We start from the raw sequence: 16,310 nt of genomic DNA, 5'->3' as shown, positions 1-16,310 counted from the left end.
CCATGACTGTAGGTGGGAAGTAGTAGGCAGGAAGATCAGGGAAACCGTGGACATCGCCATTCTCCTAAGCAAAGCCATCTAGACCTTTAAATACCCAAACCCACGCTGAACCAGGCTGGGGGATAATTGTTCCCACCAACTCTGACCTGTGCCTACCACTTGATATGCTGCTTATTTTGTGCAGTTTTTACCTACTGATTTATAGAATAATAGTACATAGCTAGCATTTCTTTTTTTTTAAATTTATGCTAACCATCTTTTTAAAAATTAATTAATTTATTTTTGGCTGCGTCGGGTCTTTGTTGCTGTGTGTGGGCTTTCTCTAGTTGTGGCGAGTGGGGGCTTCTCACTTCCGTGGCTTCTGTTGTTGCGGAGCACGGGCTCTAGGCACGCGGGCTTCAGTAGTTGTGGCTTGTGGGCTCTAGAGCACAGGCTCAGTAGTTGTGGCGCACGGGCTTAGCTGCTCCGCAGTGTGTGGGATTTTCCTGGACCAGGGCTCAAACCAGTGTCCCCTGCATTGGCAGGCAGATTCTTACCCACTGCACCACCAGGAAAGTCCCTCTAAAATTTCTTTCTTTTTAAAAAATATTTATTTATTTTATTTATGGCTGCGTTGGGTCTTCATTGCTGTGCGCGGGCTTTCTCTAGTTGTGACAAGCGGGGGCTACTCTTCATTGTGGTGCCTGGGCTTCTCATTGTGGTGGCTTCTCTTGTTGTGGAGCATGGGCTCTAGGTGTGTGGGCTTCAGTAGTTGTGGCTCGTGGACTCTAGAGTGGAGGCTCAGTAGTTGTGGTGCACGGGCTTAGTTGCTCTGCAGCATGTGGGATCTTCCTGCATCAGGGCTCAAACCTGTGTCCCCTGCATTGGCAGGTGGATTCCTAACCACTGCGCCACCAGGGAAGCCCCCTCTAACATTTCTTGATCATGCACTATTTGCTATTGTCACCTCTTTTCCTTTGTCTCTAGAGTACTTCCGATAGCTCCTCTTCTCCAAATCTCCTTAGTCCTGATCCTGGCTCTATTCTGTGTTGACCTCCCCTTTTCAGGATTCTATATCTAGAGTTTGCTGTCATTGCTACCAAATATAACATTTAAAAGAGTGCTCTATAAACCCAGTTAACAATACTGCCGTGAGAGCCATTTTCAATTGTCATTTTATTGACACAAAGAACCTGGGCTTCTTTGCAAAAGTGGTTGATATGGAAAAGGGTAAACTGCTGAGTGAGGATGGAAAAAGGAAGTAATTCAAACTATGTCCACATTATTCAGGACCAAAAAAGCCAGGCAGCGTTCAGAAAAGGAAATTGAGAAATGGAAGCATTTCCCTAAATATTCAGAAAGTCCAGAAGTGGGGATTAAACTTCACTGTTTGAAACTTCAGGGATTTCTTTTGGCTAAATTCCAGGATTCTTTGGCGAGAATCCCTTTCTGTTGTGTTTTTGTCTCAGCGGGGCTCATAAGGGCACATGGTGGCCTGGCTGGAAAACACTAAGTGACATCTCCCCCACTGTCAGCCCCCTCCCTGACTTGCCACTCACCTAGTCCAGGGCTCTTGGTCACATGCAGACTACAGACACCAAATAAATTAGGCAGATGGAACTCATACATCAAAGCCACCTACTTGGACTCCTTTTTGGCCATTGGTACATTTTCTCTCTTTTTTAATCGGCCTCATAAATCTGACCCTGACAGGGTGCTCCCTCTCTATACCAGCAGTCAGAGGTGAGATGGTAATTTGTCCTCAAGCTTTCATCTGCTTCTCCACTTGAGTGACCGTCAGTGCCACGTGGCACCCATTCATTACAGGGGCTCAGGTGTGGCTGTGGGGAGGTGTGTACCAAGTCCTGCCAAACTGGTGACCCCTTCCGAAAGAACAGGGTGGTTCTCCAAGCACCGTGCGCAGCAGATGATCACACGCCACAGTGCCTGATGAAATACCGGCATGCCGAGAGCTGTAAAGAACACGACACGTGTTCTGTGTTCTTCGGAGTATCTGATTCATACTAACTGTTCACATACTGGCTAATGATTACCTGGACTCAAACAATGTTTCAAGAGGCTTGTCCAAATCAAGAACTGAAGAAAAAACCAGAGTTGTCCGGGCTGGTGATGTCGCTCTCTGAAGTGGGGGGAGAATGCCTCCAGACCTGGGTTGAATTCCCACATTCGGGGTCATTGGACTCAATCTTCGTCCCCTGGTGGCATTCCAGATGTGAATCTGGAATGTCGACTCTGGTCACGTGGGCGAAGTTTGGATCTCTCATCACTTGTGGAGAGCTGCCTCATGGCTTCTAGGAGCCGCAACGTGGCTGGGTCTTGGGTCCTTCCCGAGTCTGCCTTTTTCTGCCTGCCCCTTTTTAGAGGAGGCTGTCTCTTTTTCTCCTCTCATCCAGATGCTGTTTACAGCTGGCTTAATGTCCCCCTGTCCTCTCTGGGCTTTCCCAGCCCCTTGCACGGGGAGGGGACATCCAGGTTCTACCTAGGTTCCCCTCATGTGTTTTGTTTCCATAAAAATGGGCAGTCATTTTCTACAGAGGCCTTTCTCTCTAATCCATTTAGAGGCCTTGAGGACGGGAGATACCTTATCGTACTCTGGCAGTTCATTTTGGTTATTTACAAAACACCATTGAGGGCTTCCCCGGTAGCGCAGTGATTGAGAGTCCGCCTGCCTATGCAGGGGACATGGGTTCGTGTCCCGGTCCGGGAAGATCCCACATGCCACGGAGCGGCTGGGCCCGTGAGCCATGGCCGCTGAGCCTGCGCGTCCGGAGCCTGTGCTCTGCAACGGGAGAGGCCACAACAGTGAGAGACCCGCATAACGCAAAAAAAAAAAACCACCATTGAACCCCTTTATGGGCTCATAACAAAATAACCTATTGAAAGAGCATAATGGTTTCTTGCACTTTTGAACGCCCATCATTCCACCAATGCTACAGATGATTTATGTTTGCAGGAGCCTTATGGTAAGCCTCCAGGCTTTTCACTGGGGTTCAACCCTTGGGAGAGTAACGTTCTGTACCGCACGAGGGTCATGACCTGCAGATGTGAGCAGCCACCAGATATTACTGTTGGAGATGGTAAATCACAACAGTCACAACAGCTGCCATACACACGGGGCACTTATTACACGTCAGCCTTCACATTCACTGTGTTGCTAATGCTTTATTTTCATTGTGTGTTTGATTCTCATAGCAGCTCTATTATTACTCTGATCCCCATTTTATAGATGAGGAAACAGAAGCTTGGAGTAGCTAAGCAAATCCTACTCCCCACAAAATAATCACATAGAATTTGAGCCCAAGTCCCTCCGACCCCACAGCCCAGACTCTATATGTCTTGTTGCTGTGTCATCAGAGCATATCGTTAGACTCCCCTGCCTTGGCTTTGGGGACATGCATTTTCTTGGCTTCCTTCCTGGTCTCCTTTGTGGCTCTTCCTCCCTCCATGGAGGTTTAAATGCTCCAGTGTCTTCGAGCCTGCCTTGACCCAAACCTACTGGTTTTTCTAGCCACACTCTCCCCTAAGCAGTCTCACCTAGTCCTGTGAATTTAAATATCAACATGCATTTAACACCTATCTGCTGACATTCTACAATCGAAATCTTCCCTTCCAGACTGCTGCCCTTACTCTCAGATTCATACATCCAATTGAGATTTCTAAATGGCATCTCAAACTTAACATGCCCCAAACAGAATTTTTTACTTTGTTCTCAAGAATATTCCACACCTCACTTCATGATACCGCCATTCAAACACTCAAACCAGAAATGTAGGCCTGGTTCTTGATTTTTCCTTTCCCTCATCTGGACTCCCAGTAATTCCATGAGTTCAACCTCGACCCACCTCTCTTCCTCCACTGCTGTGTCTTTAGTCTGAGCTACTGACATCCCTTGTCTGAACTATTGAAATAGCCTCCTGACTGGTTTCCCTGCTTTCATACTTGCCATCCCCAGCCCCAGTTCATTTTTCACTTAGTCGTCTGTGACGTTTAATATATGAATCAACTCGTGCCCCTCCCCTCCTTAAAACCCTGCCAAGGTTTTCTTATGACCGAAGTCCAAACTTCATAGGATGCCCTTCTAGGCCATGTGTGAACTGGCTGCTGACCAACTTTGCAGCTGAATCTCATACTGCTCACTGCCTCATTCACTACTCTGTAGCTACAGTGGTGTCTGTCCAGTTCCCCAGTGATACAGAGCTCTTTCATGCCTCAGGACCTTTGCACTGGCAGTCCCCTCTCCCGGGAATGTGCTCTCCCTGGCCCACAGGTGCTCACTACATGTTAACTGAACAAACAAGAATAGTAGGTTGCCTCTCCTACAAGAATAAGATGAATAATAAGTAACAGGAAAAAGATCATGTCATCAGTAACTTATTTAGCTATTTGTATTTATGACATTTAAATGACGTGGGCTTAATATGATTAGGCTGTGGGTTTCCTGAAGCATGTTTCTGTGTTTACGTGGATGGAGTAGGGAAGAGTGGGAGGAAACATATTTAGCATGTGATAATGATGACTCATTAATCCCGAGAGGTAGATGTTGATATCCCTGGTTTTCAGAACTTGCTCAGAGTAACTGGCTAAGGATGAGCAGGTAAGAAGTAGTAGGTCTGGAATTTATAGGTCGTCTGACTCCTGTGCACGTGTATCCCCCAGATCCTGGTGCCTCTGAGTAGATACAACTCAGAGATGAGGTTCAAGGGTAAGAAAAAGGAGAGACACCTGGAAACAACAGATTTTGTTCACCTGGGCAGCATCATAGGCTGCTGTGAATCAGAGAGAGTACATACCTATCTTAGTTATGTCCAGCTCTGCCTTGGTTGTCAAACATGGCCTGAACGAGCTGAACTAGCCCTCAACTTAGAAAGCCAGTATCCAGACACACAGATAAGGCGGGGAATACAGTTAGGTATGGCGATAATGAGCCACCATCTGCTAAAACATCACACTCTGAGTGGGACTTAACATGGTTTTGGGTTTCTTTGAACGTGTTTTTTTTTTTTTTTTTTCCACCATATGTGCTTAAAGGCTCCGAAAAGGAAACAGCTTAATCCAGGAATGTGAAAAAGAATGGTGACATTCCGTGGTGTGTCAGTGAAATGAGAAACTTATCAGGCACCATCTATTTCAGGGCTTTGTGGTATTTTCTGGTTCCAGGCTTCCAGTTAGTGACAAAATGGCAAGATGAATTACCACATGTGTGGGGTAGAGAGGAGGACCATGGTAGGTGCTACTTCTAAAATTTACTTTTGGCTTTGCCCTGGACTAAATTGACACATATACAGAAGATGCGTTGCTTCCTCCAAGGCCTCCCTGAGACAGCGTCTATCTACTTGGCTCAACCAACTTCTTCCCACTGGAAACTGATCTCCCTGCACTAGGTTTCCCTGTTGAATTTTGTCTGCACCTCTGTGACAGCACTCAGTCCAGGCATCCCTCTTTATAGCCTCTTGCATTTCTATCTTTCTCCTCCACTAACCTAAAGCTCCCTGAGGGCACAGGCCATGGGTTTTGTTTCATCTTTGCATAATGCAGTGGGACCCAGCACAATAACTTACCCTGGAGGTGCTCAATAAATGTTATTGACTTAAAATAAAATTGTTAGTGGGGAACAGTTTAGAATGATCATGTTAAAATAAGATATCTCAATTATTTGCAGAATTGACATATCATAGATCAATAACATAATTGACTCTATCCTTACATTAAATGCTGGAAAAATGTCTGATAGTACCATGAATAAACCCCTCCTCTTTTTGAGAGCCAGTGTGTGGTTTTGTTTTGGTTTTTTAATTAATTAATTAATTAATTTTATTTATGGCTGCATTGGGTCTTTGTTGCTGTGGGCGGACTTTCTCTAGTTGCAGCGAGCGGGGGCTACTCTCTTGTTGTGGTGTGCGGGCTTCTCATTGCGGTGGCTTCTCTTGTTGCAGAGCACGGGCTCTAGGCGCATGGGCTTCAGTAGTTGTGGCACGCAGGCTCAGTAGTCGTGGTTCGCGGGCCCTAGAGCACAGGCTCAGTAGCTGTGGCGCACGGGCTTAGTTGTTCTGCGGCATGTGGGATCTTCCTGGACTAGGGCTTGAACCTATGTCCCCTGCACTGGCAGGTGGATTCTTAACCACTGAGGCACCAGGGAAGTCCAGTGTGTGGTTTTGGTTAAACTTCATAGTGTAAATTCTACGGAATTTAAATGTTTGAGATGAGGAAAGACATTGCTTTTGGTCTTAGCACTGGGGCAAAAGGGTGAAAGCCTTTTAGAATATTCATGGCTAGCATGGTTAGCTTAGCATAGGTATGTCAATAAATCATTGCCATAGCTCTGTGATAATTGGAGATTTCTCTCTCTCTCTCTCTCTCTCTCTCTCTCTCTCTCTCTCTCTCTCTCTCTCTCTCTCTCTCTCCCCCTGTGTGTGTGTGTACCTTTTTGTAAGAAAATATTTATTTAAGAACTTTCTGTGTAGAGAAATACAATGAATGTCATAAAGCACCTAGATATTATGATAAGTGTGTTTGGAGAAGGCAAAAGTGTTTTGTTTTCTCAATATTTAAACATGGCCAACACATAAATTGGGATGTTTAAATGCTACGGGACTACTGACAGTAACAAAGAAGGACTCTAGTGTAATATAGAGGATAATTCTCTCTAACCTAGAAAGGAGAGTTGGGTGCTGAAGGATGACGTCATCAAAACAGCACTGGAGGAAGATGCATTTGGCATCAGTGTCCAGGATAACTTCAGGATGATCTGCCCGTGAGCCCAGCTGTCCTGGAGTCACTGGGGCCAAGGAGGGAGCTGGAATAATAATCCAGATGTGAGGTGATAGAGGCATAGTGACAGCAAGTGGTAGAAATGAAGAGGAAAGATTGGCTATAGACATTTAAAAGGAAGAAACCCTACCACTTTGTGAATGCGATAGAAAATTCTGAAATATTGGGTCTGAGTGTCTTGACTGACTTGTCAACACCAGAAAGAGAGAGAAGTGAGGAGGGGCAGTTGGACCACAGGGAAATATGAGTTGACCTTTAGACATACTGAGTTCTACAACACAGTGAAACGCCCAGGTGGAAATTCTCTAGCTCTATCCCTGTCGTTTTAGGACACTGTTATTCTCCAAGGGAGATATTGGTGATATCAGATCTGGAGATGGCAAAGGGAAATTTAAGACAAGTGAAGAAGAAGCTAAGTTTGAAAACGTTGAGGGCACGGCACCGCCCTCAGCACTGCTGAGACATGCCTCGGTGTTCTGGTTGGGTATGTGATCTCCCATCATCTTGACTACCTGCCAGGCTAAATGCCCTCATACATCGACTGTGCTCTGGCTTAGACTCCTGCTTCTCCTCGCCTGCCAGTATTTAGCTTGTGGTCAGGGATTAGAAGATGTCAACTTTATGACTTAAAAACACAGAAGAGCATTCTTCTTTTACAGTGGGCTCAAATATGGAAGCCTCCAAATCTGTCGGGTAGATACGTAAGTCAGACATATTGAGTGGAATGCCAGTGTCTCTGATCTAGTCCTCTTGGTAAAGTTTAACTCATCCTTTGAGAGTCAACTCAAAAGTTACTGTCTCTAAGTAGCCTTCCTGACTTCCTCAGGTGGTTGGTCTCTTCATTGTCCACGTTGCCACACACTTTGTTCTGCTTTGTGCTACAGTGCACAGAAAAATCTATGTGTCTGTCTCTCACCACTAGACTGGGAGCATCCAGAAGATGGGAACCATTGATTCATCTTTGTATTTCCCACTCCCTTAACAGAGTGGGGCTCGTGGGTGATAGTTCATTGTTGGAAATATCCAAAAGAGAAGATGTAAGAATGTGGATGGAACGATACGCAGTTGCTGTAGCAAAACCTGTACACACATCATATGTCACATCCCCGCTGATGCTGTTAATGCTACACCAGCGGAGGCAGTGCTCTCATTACCTGCTGCTGGCCCGTATTTGTAACGTGTGACATTGTTTATGGAATACTGTCAAGGGTAATCCATCACATAGTAACCTTTGGATTATATGCTGAGACTGGTCTTCAACATAGACATAAATGCACTTCAAGGATCGTGCTATTTTCTGAGAAGGGTATGATCAAGGGTTCTGGCTAGGAAAATGAAGCAGAACATTACTTTCTTTTAAGTTAAACATAAGTGCCTGAAAAAGAGGTTTCCTTCTGTCAGCCCCAGTCGGGTCATGGTTATTGTGTGAAGATAATCAGATGACTCTGAAATGTGGCAGAATATTTTTTTCTTAGAGTAACTCAGGGTTTGAAAAGTGGGTGAAGAGTTGCTAAAGGTTTGACCACCCTTGGAACTTGCAAGGTTTGTAATATCTTTATCTTTATCTGATATCTTTATCTCAAGAGGTGTTTTAAAAAATAAAAGGACACATGACAACTTGAGCGAATTTCAGATATCGGCCGTGGGCTCACAGTTAAAGATATTCTGTCTGTATCCATAAAGATTTAGGAATTTACACATAGTATAGAGAGAGTATAAATAAAAGAGAGCTTCTAAGTCTCATCATTTTTGTGTAAATCCAGATAAGACTCCTTTGATGAGCTTAGCGGTTCCTGTTAAGGAAAAGCTTATAGGTGAGAGGAACACTAAAATTATAATTCTTTGTCTTCCTTAATTAGACTGAAGCTCACCATAGATCTTGCTGAAGCTGTGATAAAATTCAGGTAATAATTCACATTGTCAGGTCAGCAGAAATGGGCACGGGGCATCCAGTATGACTGAAGGATTTGCTTAAGTGATCTATCTGTGAACGGAGGTGCTCAGGAGAGGTACACAGTCTTCATGGGAAATAAACCCTCTGAAGATGCTGAGTACAAACAGCAACGAAAATAAATCCCAGCAAGTTTCTTATATCACCCTTACAGATGTCACTTCAGAGGAAATATATAAATCACATTCATACCAATTGATGTGGGGCACTAATTAGTAAGTCCCATTAAATCGTGGAGTAATGACATTCAGCATCTAATGAATGCCTCATCATCTTTTGATCATTAATATTTCACAGCATAAGAACACAAGAATTGGCATCCCTGGGCTCACGCAGCATGGTTTTCTGTCTGTGATGTGGCCCCAGGGGCACTAAGTGGCACGAGGGTATTGCTCCTTTGTCGTGAGGCTGCACAACACAATTAACTCAGGACCCTGAGTCCTAACGTTTCCTCATTGTAGAAAATGTGAATCTGCCTGCCATTCTCCGAATTAACATCTGAGACTGCCCAGTGCCCTGGAAAACAGACGCAGGCTGAGATGTTGACTTTGCTTCGCTGCTGACCCTCACAGTCCATGCAAGAAACTTGCACAGGAGATAAAAAACAAATCATTCCTCTGATTTATTACTAAGGGCTTTCTTTATTCAAAGGCAGTAATCACCTCACAGAGCAGGTGCCATTGCAAGGGCTTATTGATCCTGTGCGCTTCTAGAAATGCCAGGAGGCCGTCACTCCGGCGGGAGATGGAGGTGGTCAACGAAAAAGAAGTCCATCTCCGAGCAGGCTGGAGTGGGAGAAAATCTCTGGCCCTAGAGACCTATGGCTCCAGTCACGCTCGGTGCCTTTCTTTCAGAAGAGGGGCTGGAGCGGAGAGAGCGCTGAGAGGCTGCCGTGGGCAAGTGAGAGAGAAAGGGAGGATGACAGGGAGATAGAGCTGCCGAGGGGTCTCCGAGGCTGCATCCTTCGGGAGGACGGAGAAAGGGTCTTCGTCTCCAGATCGAGATTCCTAAGAGTTAAATATCACCACGCAGCCCGACCCGGATGGGATTTGTTTCTGGGTAGAAAACGCGACACTGATCAACATCAACTTGGACAAGTGACAAGACTAGGTCTGATGTTGGTGGATGTCTTTTCAGGTCGTTGGAGGGGAGAGGACGGCAGGCAGTGTGCTCGGGGGTAGCTGGAGAGAAACATCGCGTCCAGGGCAGCGATAGAAAGCGACAAGGAGGAGGCCAACAGAGGGACGAAAAGAGAGGGAGGAAGAGTTGAAGAAAAGTAGGGGGAAAGTAGGGACAGGGTGAAGAGGAGAGAGGAAGGGACGAGGGAGAAGTGAGGGCGGCGAGGAGGGATCCACAAGGGAAGGGGGATCGCGGGAGAGCAGGGAGGACGGGTTGGTCGCGAGGTGCAGAGCGGGCGCAGGGGTGCGCGGGGGTGGCGGCGCCGGGAGGGAGGCGAGGGGGCTGCGGGAGAGGCGGGGGGCGAGGGAGCGCTCGAGGCTCGGGGAGGCGCGGAGCGGCGGACCGGGGAGGGGGCGGGCGCGCGGTCGAAAGTGAGCCGAGGAGGGAGCGCGCCGGGCCGCGAGCCGAGGGCGGGCGGGAGGTGGGGGGCAGGTGGGGGAGCGCGGAGCGAGCGGAGGCCAAGTGCATTGTGTCTGGCGGCGGCGCGCGAGCCCACCGGCGGCCGCGGCGGGGCGGGCAGCCATGGAGCCGCGGGCGCTCGTCACGGCGCTCAGCCTCGGCCTCAGCCTCTGCTCCCTGGGGCTGCTGGTCACGGCCATCTTCACCGACCACTGGTACGAGACCGACCCCCGGCGCCACAAGGAGAGCTGCGAGCGCAGCCGCGCGGGCGCCGACCCCCCGGACCAGAAGAACCGCCTGATGCCGCTGTCTCACCTGCCGCTGCGGGACTCGCCCCCCCTCGGGCGCCGGCTGCTCCCGGGCGGCCCCGGGCGCGCCGACCCCGAGTCCTGGCGCTCGCTGCTGGGGCTCGGCGGGCTGGACGCCGAGTGCGGCCGGCCGCTCTTCGCCACCTATTCGGGCCTCTGGAGGAAGTGCTACTTCCTGGGCATCGACCGGGACATCGACACCCTCATCCTGAAAGGTGAGCGGCGGGCGCGCCCTGCGCCCCGGGCGCCCGCGCGTGGAAAGCAGCCCGCGGCTCCCCAGGGGCGCGCCTGTCCCCGCGGCCGCCTCCCCGCCGCGTCCCCGGCACATTCTTTCGTCTCCCCCGCCGCCTCCTTTCTTTACCCCTCCCCTCTCTCTTTCTTTCCCCGTCCCTCCCTTGTTCTCTCCCGCTCCTCTTCCTTTCCCCGGCTCTCTTCTTTCCTCTCCATCCTCCTTTTCTTTTTCCCCTCTTCCCTCAAGTCTGGGCTTCAGCCCCCCGCCTCTATCTCCTTTGCTTCCTTGGCCTCCTTTCCCCCCCTCTTCTCCTCGCCTCTCGTCCTTCGCTGTCTTTGTACACGTGCCTGACTTGGAACGCACGGGTCTGTTTTCTGGACGCTGCTCCCCGGGAAGGTAAACATCAAAAAGACCCGACCTTTCCCAGTTGGGCTCCTTCCCTTAAGTTGTACTTTCCTTTTAGAAATACCTTTGAAGGAAAAGTGGTTGCAAACCTCAGAAGAGGAGGAAAAGGGCTTTTTCTTGTATTGTGCTGATGTTGGTAGCAGACGGGACTGATGTGGTATGCCAGCCTGGCAGGCTAATGGGGAGCTCAGGAGGCGGGAGGAACCTTCCTCTAAACCCCCGAAGTGCAGGGTTCCTTTGGGTTAGACCTCAGATAACATTAATGCATTGGTGGAGGCAGCTGAATGCCGATAGGACATCTACTTTTTTCCAACCTTCCTGATGACTGGGCACACCATCCTTAGGCTAGTCACACCAGGGCGAGGAGAGTGGAAAACCGGTCCAAGCCTTTTAAAGTAGAGCTTTCCGTATTTGCACATGGAGTCTCTACAGAATCACTCTCTCTTAAATTTGTGATACCTCGTAAGGCTGTTTTTGTTGTTGTTTTGTTATTTGACACTGAGTTGTAGAGCATCAATTTGCTCTTCTGAGGTCTAGGTGACACCTGGCTCCCATGTGCATAATCGGATCGATTGAATTTTTTTGGTAAATGTCATTCATGTAAGAATATTCAGTGTGACAGTCCTACTGCTGAGGCTTCCTTCTAACTTTCCGAGCTTGACCCTTATTACAAATTCTTTTTCTCTGAGATGGAAAGAATAAAACAACCCACCTTCTTCCCTGGGACTCATTATTGCGAAAAAAGAAGACGTCTAAAATCAGTACATTTAAAGATTTAGTAGCCATTCAGGAAAGCAAAGAAGCAGATTTGTGTTGAATTCCGGTTTGGAATGGAATTGCATGGAAAGGAGGGGGTTAATAACATGTTGGCCTCAGAGTGTTGTTCGTTGGCGTATTCCTCATTTCTCAAACATGTCAACTTCTTCCTTCCCATGGCTAGCTCAGCTGGGGACTGCCATCTGAAATCTGTCTGTGTGTGGAAGGACTCCAGCGCTCTTGGGGGGAAGCAGATACACTAACCTTCCTTTGGGAAGGGCGCTGTATTCTTTCCTCTCCTAACTCACATCCAAATCTGATTTCTCCTCGTGAAGATGCTGCATAATTAATTTGGATAGTAGCACAGTACATGAACAAACTGTAAAAGCTGAATTTGGAGGTTCGGTTATGGAATGCTCGCTTAGGCAAGGCAATTTTGAAAGCTAAGCAGTGTAGTCTGTCTTTGGAAATGACTAGAGCTGCATTTCCTTACGCTCTTCCTCTGCCGAGAGTATTTGATTGCATGTAAACTGGATATAGAATAATGCCTGAAACAGCAGGGTAGAGTTCATTCAATCCAATGGCAGGCAGGAGAGGGTGTCCCACAGGACACTTGCACATTCCCCACCTCCCCACCTGGGCTGGCTAGCTGAGGTGCCGAGCTCCAGGGAAGTTCAGAATCGAATAATCCTAGAGGCTGAAGGGACTTTAGCGGTCATTCAATCCAACCTCCCCCGCATTGTTGACTCCCTTCTTCTACATCTTTCTGACAAACAGTTGTCCAGCCTAGCACTTTCCTAAGACAGAACTTGTGTGCTAATTAAAAGAATTATAGTTTTCTAGTCATAAATGCAAGTTTGTATTAAAACGATCTCAGGGCTTCCCTGGTGGCGCAGTGGTTGAGAGTCCGTCTGCCGATGCAGGGGACACGGGTTCGTGCCCCGGTCTGGGAGGATCCCACGTGCCGTGGAGAGGCTGGGCCCGTGAGCCATGGCCGCTGAGCCTGCGCATCCGGAGGCTGTGCTCCACAACGGGAGAGACCACAGCAGTGAGGCCCGCGTACCGCAAAAAAACAAAACAAAACAAAACAAAAACGATCTCAGATTTGTAATATTGATGGTGTTTAGCTAATCCTTTTTGTAGGATACTGAAGAGTTCTAGGTTGTCATCAGAAGACCTGGGCTCCATTGCTGGCTCTACTGCTAAATCGCAGGGCTTCCTCCAACAAGTGTCCAGGCCTCCTTGGCCTTCAGTTTTCTGGTTCATAGTAGGAAGGCTCACTGTTCTTTAGGGGATTTTCTAGTTCTAAAATCTGTCATTGTTGTACTAATAGCAATGTAAATTTAGCTTCTTGGGAAGCCTGACATTATTGACATGAGGAGTTTGGAGGAAATGACAGACGTTCAGTACGTTACGTCCTTGATCATAATTTGTTGTTTGGGAGATGGCCAGAAGGGCCTCAAGTACTTTCAGTATTGCTACTCATCTACCTTGGGCTACCTACATAACTCTTCTAGATCTCAGTTTCATCATCTGTGAGATGAATGGGTGAAATGAACAGCTTTAAATTTCTGTGATTCTAAGAATAATTTCAACAGATGATTTTGACACCCATGTTAGGTAGACATTATTACCTTTGTTTTGGCATCTGTGATATGAATTTGGCATTTGTGGTGTATTTTGACATCTGTGGCTGTGGTATGAATGTCTTAAATGAGCCCTGTATAACTAGAAATCAACATGACATCTAATTAAAAACTTTGGACAACTAGGGTCCCACATTTCATTCTTACTTTCTTCTCTGAACTACCTTATGAGTCCTAAGATTTAGAAATGTTAACGATAGGAAATGAAGAAAAGTAGACTCAGATGGGAGAGTGGGGAAGGGTGGAAAGGGCCACAAGAAGTGCCTGACATACTTAATGAGCTTTTGAGGGAAAAAGAGGTCAGCCTTTCTTCGTGTGGACTTAGAGCACAAAGCCAGGAGGTGGGGGCTTCCCTGGTGGCGCAGTGATTGAGAGTCCGCCTGCCTATGTAGGGGACATGGGTTTGTGTCCCGGTCCGGGAAGATCCCACATGCCGCGGAGTGGCTGGACCCGTGAGCCATGGCCGCTGAGCCTGCGCGTCTGGAGCCTGTGCTCCGCAACGGGAGACGCCACAACAGTGAGAGGCCCATGTACCACAAAAACAAAAACAAAAACAAAGCCAGGAGGTGGGTGAAAGTTACAGAGGGGAAAATATAGAGTTGATAATATGGAAGACCTCTCACAATTGGAATTGTTTGCATTTCCTGGAGGCTGGGAAAATATTTCTGAGAGATGTAGAGGAAAAAGAAACAGACAATGTGGAGAATAAGAGATTGGCTTAGAAGTGCAACATATAGGCTCTGTAGTGTTCATCTACTTAAGAGAAATCACATGAGCCAGAAGAGCAGCGGTCTCATTGGGACAAGTATTTGGGAAAATCATCAAACTCTGATTGTCACCCTTTCATTATGATTCTGTTTACTTGTAGCCCAGAGTGACCCTAGAAGGTCTCCCCTAGATTGGACCTCCAACCAGGACCTTCAGTAAGAATGGAGGTAAAGTTATAGATAAATCCGTTAAGGACCAAGACTAGAACTCGATGCTACTCTCCCAGGCTGACGAAAGACCAGCCACCAGCACAGTTTGCATACTGTTGTTTTTCCTCTTACTGTATTGACTAATCCACATTTCACTATCTTGCCCACTGGGATAACATGGGAGCTTACAAATGCTGTAGAGATATTAGGTTCACACTATATTATCATAGTTTACGATCCAATAAAACAAATGCCCATCGAAAGGCTGTTATGTGCAAGGTCATATTAGGGAGATTTCGGCTACACATGTGGGGATTCTTTTGTGTTTGAGCTGGTCAATTGACTAACTTATTCTTCCATACACAGACCCTTCTTGCAGTTAACTTTTGTTGCTAAGGAAGCTTTGCTTGTCACAGTAAAGACAGTCTCTGATAAGTATGCAAATGAAGTCATCCTCCACCCAGCAACAGGGGGGCTAGAATAGTTGAAGGAGCCTTGTGGTAGGAACTTGAGAGAATGGGTTTAAAGAGTAGGTTCTTGGGCTTCCCTGGTGGCGCAGTGGTTGAGAGTCTGCCTGCCGATGCAGGGGACACGGGTTCGTGCCCCGGTCCGGGAAGATCCCACGTGCCGCGGAGCGGCTGGGCCCGTGAGCCATGGCCGCTGAGCCTGCGCATCCGGAGCCTGTGCTCCGCAATGGGAGAGGCCACAACAGTGAGAGGGCCGCGTAACGCAAAAAAAAAGAGTAGGTTCTTTATTCCTTCGTTCATCCAGTTTATTCCCTCAATAAATATATATTGAAAGCCAGGTATTGTTTTAGGTATAGAAGATACAGGATTGAACAAAATGGATAAAAATGCCTGCCCTAATAGAGTTTATATCAAGTGGTGGAGTTATTTTCTAGTGGATTATATAGTCATTACTCTTAGTAGGCTGTGGGAAGAACGCTGTGCAAGCTGCTAGAGCTGGTAAGTACGTGACAGAAAATACAGTGCAGAGTGATGGAGAGCTGTACCCTTTGGGGGACGCCCGGCCATTCTGTTCCAAGTGCAATTCTTAGGTTTAAACTACTGGTTGAACAGTAAAATAGGAGGACAGATGGAAGGAGACTCAGTTGGAAACATTCTATAATGCTTCTTTCAGTTACTGAAAACACTGAGTTTAATAAATAAACATTGAAGAGTCTTGTGAATACATTATGTGGAACTTTGGAGAAATTAATTTTGAATAGGAGTTAGTCATTGAAATGATATCAAAAGTGCCAACTGTTCTTACTAGCCTTAACTTTAATTGAAAAAAAAATTTTAATTAAAAAATTTCATTAAAAACAATTAACACTATTTTTCAAATAGATGTACTTTGTTTATGTAAACCAAATCCTAATATTATATATTGCCTGCAATAAACAAAAGGAAAATGAATGTTGTAGTGTTTTGTTTTTATGAAATTAAAAGTGATAGAATTTCAGCAATGTGAAGATTCTAATTCTGTAGGCATACTGTTAACCTGGATAAATCATTTGGGATTGAATTCTTGAAACGTGAAATACAGCATGTCCTTGTGGTTTCAGAAGCATTTTTCCTTTAATGAGATAAACAGAGATATCAAAGACAGTGGGACATAAATACTTTGTCATTTCACTCTCTGCAAGTAAAAGAAAGTAGGAGGATTGGTAGGAATTCCTTGGGTCTCTTCTTCACTCTGCTAATGATATATCTGTTTCCCCTGTTGGCTTATTTTCCATGAAATTAA

The 16,310-nt window shown here is 46.8% G+C and overlaps 1 protein-coding gene across 5 annotated transcripts in view; it reads left to right on the top strand.

The window, feature by feature from the left end:
* Positions 1–16,310, top strand: part of TMEM178A (transmembrane protein 178A) — a 229,639-nt gene that overhangs the window by 169,461 nt on the left and 43,868 nt on the right. For 2 of the 5 annotated variants that reach the window (XM_079940540.1, XM_079940539.1), the window contains exon 1: positions 10,265–10,820. The exons of the other annotated variants lie outside the window; for them this stretch is intronic. In XM_079940540.1, the coding sequence (XP_079796666.1) occupies positions 10,421–10,820 (400 nt within the window). In that variant the 5' untranslated portion in view covers positions 10,265–10,420. Of the gene's footprint in view, positions 1–10,264; positions 10,821–16,310 lie in introns of those variants that run through there. 5 annotated transcript variants of the gene reach the window in all.

The sequence above is a fragment of the Stenella coeruleoalba genome (assembly GCF_951394435.1).
Source record: "Stenella coeruleoalba genome assembly, chromosome: 13".
Taxonomy (NCBI): domain Eukaryota; kingdom Metazoa; phylum Chordata; class Mammalia; order Artiodactyla; family Delphinidae; genus Stenella; species Stenella coeruleoalba.
Note: the sequence above shows the minus strand (reverse complement) of the source record. Positions and strands in the feature narration are given on the sequence as shown.